The sequence below is a fragment of the Delphinus delphis genome, chromosome 8 (genome assembly GCF_949987515.2).
Source record: "Delphinus delphis chromosome 8, mDelDel1.2, whole genome shotgun sequence".
Taxonomy (NCBI): Eukaryota; Metazoa; Chordata; class Mammalia; order Artiodactyla; family Delphinidae; genus Delphinus; species Delphinus delphis.
In genome coordinates this window covers 105,843,680-105,851,228 of record NC_082690.1, presented here as the reverse complement: position 1 = coordinate 105,851,228, position 7,549 = coordinate 105,843,680, and the positions used below count along the sequence as shown (strand labels likewise).

The window sequence follows — 7,549 nt, the reverse complement described above, 5'->3', positions numbered from 1 at the left end:
TGTCCCCACATGCTGCCTTTAACTGGTCGTTGACTTAGCACATAAAATAGTTACGGTTTCTACGACAGTTCCCTTCTAACCCGGCCACACGCACCTTAACGCTGTGCGTGTTAATCCCCGCTTCACCCGCGGCCCCGGCACTGTGGCTGCTTCTCGTCGTCGCTGTTCACCTTCACGCACCAGACAATTCTCTCATCTATCACGTTTAGGGTTTCTTTAGGCGTTTTGGTTCCCATCTCCCTAAAACATCCACTCCATGAGGCCAGGGCTTCTGTCTGTTTTGTGGTTTTGTTTGTCTCAGAAACAGACTTACTTTCATGTTTGACTCAGCTTAAGATAACTTTGTTCCCTGGACATGAGTGACGAGAGAAAGTGTCTCAGAGATGCTCTGGATGGTAGAATTTGGGTGTAAAACTTCTCTCTATTACGTGTGACTGTAATCAAGCATCATCTTTTAAACACACACTGGTGGCAGCGGCAACAAGACACACGTGTGGAAGAAAACGGTAATCACAGGCTGTTGCTGGTTTTTTATTTGCCGCTCAAAATTATGACCAAAGGGAAAGAATCTTAAATGATGAGAGCACAGCAGCAGGGCAGAGAGGATGGGGGTGGTTGACTCTGCACTCGTTGCCGTATGATTATCATAGGCTTCGAGCTTGACTTCGATGCCCACGAAGAGCCGCACCGCCCTGGGAGCCGCCTAGGACTGCTCCACGCCTTCCGAGGGCACTGCGGGGAGGCCGGGCCGGCGCTCCAGGGCCCCGGCGTCTGCAGAGGGGAGGGTCAAGCTCAAGTGCCCGTCCTCTGCAGAGATGCTCACGGCAGCAAACCCAGGATGAGGCACGTGTCACATTTAACTCTCGTACTTAGCATGCATTTGAAACGGTCAGACTCTAAAAAAGTGTAATTCCTGTTTGGGCAATGAAACTCGATGTCTCCTAATGAAAGAAGTTCCATGTTACAACATCCAAAACAAAACAAACAAACAAAAAACCCGGAAGAGTCCCTCTGCCCCTCACTGGAAAAGTCACCAGCAGATTTTCTCCAGCAGAGACTTCCCCAAAGCCTGCACTGGGCTCGAACAGAGGGGATCGGTTACTTGGTCCTGAGGTTTCTAAGTTCTTCTCCCACAGTCCCCCTGCCCATGGATGGTTCTAAGGAAAAGCCACAGGCCTCAAGTCTCCTCCCCCGACTCCCTCCCCCCTCCCCACGCCCACCTGAAGTCCCTCAACTAAGGCAGTGGAGCCTGAGAGCAAATGGATCAAAACAGAACCCAAGAATTAGTCTTCGCTCTTCCAACTAGACAACAAAACTGTGATGAGCAGAACCTGACCGCCCAAGGTCTCCCTTGGAGCTTCAGAGTGGCCCACGTGCCACCGTGTCCCCAGGCCACCTCCCTGTGGTGAGCTCTGAGCCCCTTCCACAGGGGCAGCTTTGACCCTCACAGTGGCATGAATGACAGCCCTGAGGCACAGAAGGGCTGGGGCAGAAAGGCCCCCATCGGCTGTACTAGATCCCGGGATGGAGAGCTGTCGGGGTGACACGCAGCCAGCCCCACTGGAGGCTGCGCAGGGTGAAAGGGCAATCCGGGCCGCGGGCTCCCTTCACTCGCCGCGCTCCCAAGATACGGTTTAAGGTGGTCTACGCAGAGCCTGACTGTGTGTAGTAACTAGGCCCCGGAAGGTACAGCCGCTGTTACCATGTCAAGAAATGTGGGTCCAGCAGAGTGAATGGACCAGGCCCCTTTGCAGCTGGTTCCCATGCCCCCGCCTGTAACCCCACCCACCAGCGTGACTGTCGGTGTGTAGGTGGACCACGGTTCCTTCCCGGGAGAAGTCTGTGGAATCCTTTCTTGACAGGTTTTTAATGTGCACAGGCTTCTAAGAGGTGGCATTTTATGTTGGTACTATTTCACATACCTTTGAGCTGCAAGAAAGTCAGAAACTCGATTATCGTGCGCACGACATTGTTCTCCAGCAGCCGCCTGTCAACGCTTCCTAGAAACCAGAGGGGATCAGCGTTGACGACCTTGGTGCCTGTCTTAGACCTGGGCACCTGGGGGCATCACCGGCGTGTCCCTCCCTCCCTCTCAGAGCCTGGCTCAGCGCAGTGGAGGCCCTGAGCCCCTGTGGCCGCCCCTGAGCTTACCCTCAGGTTTGCTGCTCCTATTTCTGGCGGCTGACAGATGGGACCGGGCCAAGCTCAGGCCCTGGCTGTGGGTCAGCGGTGGCAGAAGCCCGATACCCCCCACTGCCCTGTGTGCCCTGAGATTAAAGTCCTCTCACCTGGCCTGGCTTCGTCTTCAGGCTCGAGTTCCCGCTTGCCGGTGAAGCCATGCTTGTCGTGAAATGATCCGTGGTTGTCAATGGCATCTGTTTGCAAATCAGAGGAAAGCACTGAGTGTTGCCACCGTAATGAAAGGGCACGTGGCTGCTTACAGCCAACACGTAACACAACGGACAGAAAAACAAAGCCAAGGGAGGGAAACCATGGAAGAGGGAGCTGTTCTCCGTGGAACCTGAGGGAGGAACTCGTGCCAGGGCCAGGGTACAGCTCTTCTCCAGGTGCTGGGGCCCCACGGAACAAGAGGGGAGCCTCCAGTCAAGAGGGGGCAGCACGTGGCCAGCAGAGGGCACCGGCCCAAGGGGCACAGACCTGGTGCAGGGAGAGGGGAGTGCCAAGGGGGCCCCGGGGGGGCTGGAGTTTGAGCTGGTTGCCTCCCAGGCAGAGGACAGGGGCTGGAGTCCTGCGTCCCTGAAAACGGGGTCGGGGGGGAGCCACAGGATTTGCAGTTCTGATGTAATCAGAATTTTATTTCTCAAAGATCACTGGCTGCTGTGTGGGAGACAGACTGAAGCCGGGGAGAGAGATACAGACAGAGACAGAAGGAGGAGGGGAGGGAAGGAGGGAGGTTGAGTGTGTGTGTGTGTGTGTGTGTGTGTGTGTGCACGCAGGCACACACTCTGGGTGGAGTGACACGGGGGAATGGTAATTGCAGTTCCCTGGCGGTCCAGGGGTTAGGACTCCGCGCTTCCACTGCAGGGGCCCAGGTTCGATCCCTGGTCGGGAAATTAAGATCCCATGTGCTGAGCGGCACGGGCAAAAAAACAAAAGTATTGGAAAGAAAGAATGAGGGCTCTCCACCAAGTGCCCTGGAATGAAGAGAAGGGCCTGAGAGGGGCCCTCTCCGGGCTAAAGGAGAAGGTCTGGCTCTCGGTCTCTGGCTACCTGGCCTAGTGGACTGTACCATCTCCAAGCCCAGACAAAAGAAAGCGAATTCATTTTTCCAGAGACAGAGGTCTTGGCATTAAATGTGGAGGAATGATAAGTAACCCGGCGCTTCCAAAGGCCACTGGGTGCAGTCAGGCTCAAACTGTCTTCAGCATTTTTATGTTGCCATTTTCTATGCTAACCTGAGAACAGAAGTCAGGAGCACAGTGTGAAGTTGCAAAGAATCCTGACAGACGGCTAGTCCAGACGGACAGCTTCTGGTGATCCAACCTGATAGTGAAAAACGGCTTGTTTTCTAACAGGATTTTTTGGCCATGCCACAAAGCTTGTGGGATCTTAGCTCCCCGACCAGGGATTGAACCCGGGCCCCAGCAGTGAAAGCGCTGAGTCCTAACCACTGCACCGCCAGGGAATTCCCTAAATCTTCTTGATAAACACATTTTCAGTATGCCAGAGTCACATGGACAAGTATTTCTGTTGAAGGGCTCCTTCTTTCTTTCGGACCAGTGGCACAGAGACGAGCTGCTTTCTCGGGGGAAGAACTCAGGGCTGCAAAGGGTTCAGGAAAACTCGTGCCCTTTACATCAGTCTTTGCCTCCTGCAGGCGAAGTGACAAGACCACGTGGGGACCGGCTGCTGCGTTTGATCTGAGACTAAAGAAGCCCAGCAGATCCTGCCTGTGGCCCCATTTAGTTTTTGTCATTTCTGTGCCTGTGTTTCTCAAAGCCCGGCTCTCAGGCACCCTCCAGGTGGTCAGATAAACCACCACCTGCAGTGGGAGAAGGGTCTGTACTTACACTTGGGGATTAAGAACTAAAAGTAGCTCCCGGGGTAGTTTAATCGGGGACCATTCTTCCCAGCGACTCTAGAAGGACTGGGATATGAGCTGTATATGAGTTGTTTGCCTCGTTTCCGGCAAGAAAGTAGGAAATAAATAGAGGAGGATTTTTTTTAAGGTGGATGGATGTCCCCAAATCAACCATGCCTGCAAATTTGAAAGTTACGAGTAGGTAGGAGGTTGGATGGGAAGTGAAAGGTCTCCCCTCGCCCCCTCCTTTAGGACAATTAAAATCTGAAGGTGTCACTGCAGACAGAGGACGTGAAGAGAGCAGAGAGTGAGGGCTGAGTGGGCGAGGGGAGGCCGCAGTGGCCGTAGCCTGCAGTGCCCAGAGCTGTGCCCTTTAGCGCTGGAGGCGTGGCCTGTCTGCACACACCCACTCCCCCGTTGCCTGCCGCCCTCTGCGCCCACTTAGGAATTCCACAGCAGCGAGCTGGTCTCTGGGCCCCGGGCTCGGTGCACCTCCCTGTAAATGCAGCAGTCGAACAGGGGGTCTCTGAAGGCCCCAGCTGCCCTAGACTCACTGGATTCTCTGCACCATGAATGTAATCAAACTACTCCCACCGAGTCCAGACGGTGTCACATCAAGGACGAGACACCAAGTGTCAGTCACCCTGCAGGGCGGCTCCAGGGACAGATTTGGAGCAGGAAGGGGACCTTCTGCATTTAGTTTTGGGGTGAGCATGTTTTGGCTTCTCCAGGTCACCTGCGAGTTCCTATCCCAGGCTTAGGCTCACGGAAGATGGAGATAAGGCTGGGGTCAGTTGACCTGGGGGTGCTCTGTGAAGCCAAGGAGTGGATGGGAACGTTTAGGGAGACACAGAGGGACCCAAGAGAGGGCCCAGAACAGAGCCCCAAGGGATGTCTGCCTTCCAAGACGGTCACCTGGGAAAGCCTGAGCAAAGTCCGAGGCTAGGAATCCCATGGGGTGCAGGGCAGGAGAGCCAGAGGAAGGACAGGCTTCCGGAGGTATCAGGCCTGGGCCAATGTGCCGAGCAGTTGAGACTGGCCAGGCCAAGGAACAGGGGTAAAAAGGGGGAAGGGTGCAGAGAAGGCAGGAGAGGGCCCTGAGGGTTTGCCAAGCTGCGGGCTGCAGGATGGGTCAGGGTTCAAGAAAGAGCGGGGTGCCCCAAGGCTGGGGGTGGGGGGACAAATGGGGAGGAGACTGAGAATTGGGACATCCGGGGGGCTGCCTTTCAGGGAATCAGTTAAACCTACAGAGAAACCATCCTGCCTCAGAGTCTCATGGAAGACTCCCCTGTTTCCCTTTATCAGACTCAGACTGGAATATCGAGGTGTCAGAACGACGACTGGCCACCCCCATATTTCAGAGACAGCAGGGTGAGCGCAAGCGCCACAGCCAGCACTGGAAGGGCAGGTTCGGTGTCGGGAGGCCATGTACCCGCATCACTTACGTGGTCCAAGAAGGTAGCCAGCACTGTTCAGGGTCCAGCCTCTCTTTTCCTTCACCTTAAATGGGAGAAAGGGATTCAGATGGCAAGAATCTTGCCCGGTACCGGCTGCGCTGGCTCAAAGCAGCCCCAAAGGCCGCTTCTGCTTGTATAACCCACCATGGCAGCCTGTGAAGTTACTTACTTCAAATACTCACAGAACTTAAATTACAAACACACTTTAGTTACTCTTTCATATACTAAGCCGAGAGTTGCTGACTGTTAAAGCAAGAGCTTTAAATGAAATCAGAAGGACATTAAGTGAAATTCACTCAGACCTTCCAGGCAGATACAGGACTTAGAATAATGCATGTACTTTTGGAAGCTGCAAGAAATTCCAGATTTGCAGATAAGCTATATTTGACATGAAAATAGGACTACCTGCTTTATCAAATACTTCCTTTTGCGCCGTAGACCACAGACTCAGAGTGCACCCACTCGCTTTTAAGTGATGCTGAGAACACCTGTTGATAACACCAGCTCGCACACGGTGTACTGACGCTCTACTGAACTGAATGGAATGAGATTTGCTTCTCACTCGTCCGAGGCGCTAACCTCAAGTACAGCAGTGTCCATGTTTAGTGGTCGATAGCCAGGGGCTGTTTACACACTGGGAGAGGCGAGGTGCCAGGAGGAAAGGAGGGAGCCTCTGAGCGGAAACCGCCGCCCTCCGCCCAGCCCCCTCTGGTCAGCTCGCAGGAGCCGGGCCCCTCCCTGCGCAGCTCCCCGCGGCAGGGACCCCCCACCCCCGCCCGCCCGGAGGCAGAATTGATGGCACAAGGCACCCACCCTCCCCCGAGCCTGGTTCTGATGCGGTTGCCCCCCTTTACAGAGAAGGGGACCCGCTTGGGGAGCGTTTGCTCCCCAGCCTGCACTTACCGGCGACCCGAGCCCCAGGGTGGCTGAAAGGGCCGCAGCGAGGAGCAGCGAGGCGAGCAGGAGGGCGCAGCCTCTGGGCATCTGCAAGGGAAGGCGGGCGGTGGGGGACGGCGCGGGGAGGCCGGTCTCGGTCTCCAGGGCTCACGTCGGGCGGAGGCTCGGACCCCCCCCCCACCCCACGGTTGCGGGAAGGGCGGCCAGGAGCCGAGGTGCCGAGGACCGAGAGCCTGGGCAAGGGGCAGAGGCGCCGCGCCGGCCCCAGGGAAGGTCCACCCTCAGGTGGGCGCTCCGGAGAGGGGACGGCGGAGAAAGGGGGTCCGCCTCCCGCTGGGATCCCCTGGGGCGCGGTACCTTGAGCGGCGGGTCCCGGGGGATCTGCAGGTCCTGGGGCGTCAGCAGGTCCGGGGATGTCGGCGGGGCCGCGCGTCCGTCGAGTCGGGTCGAGTAGGGTAGGGCAGGGGGCTCTCACCGCATGGCGTGGCCTCGGGGACACGGAGGCGGGAAGCTCAGGGCGGCCGGGCTCCCTCGACGTGTCAGCGCCCGGAGCCGCCGCCACCGCGATTTATGCGGTGCGTCCGGGGCCGCTCCGCCGCGTCACGGGCTCGGTTCCCGCCCCCCGGCGCCCTCGCCGGCCCGAGTGGGCGGGAGGGACCGGAACTCGGTTCCCAAGGGGCGCTCGGAGCGCCTGCGGGAGGGCGGGGACGCCGGAGAGACCCCCGCACCCCGCGCGAGAGCCCCCGACCCGGCTGTTACCGGCCCCGGGGCAGCGAGCCCCCCACCTCGGCACCGCGTCGCGTGCCGCCAGCGAGCCCTCCGCAGCCAGAGACCCTCAATCCAAGCTGGGCGGGTCGCTGGGTCCTGGGCCCCCGGGGCACCCCCCTCGCACGCTTTTGCAGCGGCTGGATGGCGGATTCAGCCTCAGAGCCATCCATGGGGGAAGGACGGGAGGCCAAAGCTTGCCCAGCTTCCCTGCTCCCGGTCGGTGCCCAGTGGTCCTCGGGGGCCCAGACCCCATCCTGTTTTTCTAAAATGGGGCAACTCAGCTAGGGGGGCACTTAGGCTTTCAGTTCCTGGGGGCTGACTGGCTCCCCCGCCTCAGAGCTGTGGGCCCTTCTTACGTCCCTCAGGCGCTGCTGGGCCAGAAGGG

At 57.7% G+C, this 7,549-nt stretch overlaps 1 protein-coding gene across 1 annotated transcript; it reads right to left on the bottom strand.

Annotated features, from left to right (window-relative positions):
* Window positions 1–605: 605 nt before the first annotated feature.
* GAL (galanin and GMAP prepropeptide) lies at window positions 606–6,483 on the bottom strand. Its single transcript, XM_060017553.1, has 5 exons — window positions 6,403–6,483; window positions 5,488–5,542; window positions 2,289–2,375; window positions 1,923–2,000; window positions 606–771 (listed from the first exon to the last, which is right to left on the bottom strand). The coding sequence occupies exons 1-5, from the start codon at window positions 6,481–6,483 to the stop codon at window positions 704–706; spliced, it is 369 nt and encodes a 122-aa protein (XP_059873536.1). The 3' UTR covers window positions 606–703.
* Between the last annotated feature and the right edge of the window lie 1,066 nt (window positions 6,484–7,549).

Excerpts from the sequence above, each read along its gene's own strand:
- GAL (XM_060017553.1), bottom strand. The coding sequence starts at position 6,483 with ATGCCCAGAGGCTGCGCCCTCCTGCTCGCCTCGCTGCTCCTCGCTGCG. Across the intron at positions 2,376-5,487 it reads TGGCTACCTTCTTGGACCAC|ATGCCATTGACAACCACGGA; the intron begins GTAAGTGATGCG and ends ATTTGCAAACAG. Across the intron at positions 2,001-2,288 it reads TGAAGACGAAGCCAGGCCAG|GAAGCGTTGACAGGCGGCTG; the intron begins GTGAGAGGACTT and ends TCTGGTTTCTAG.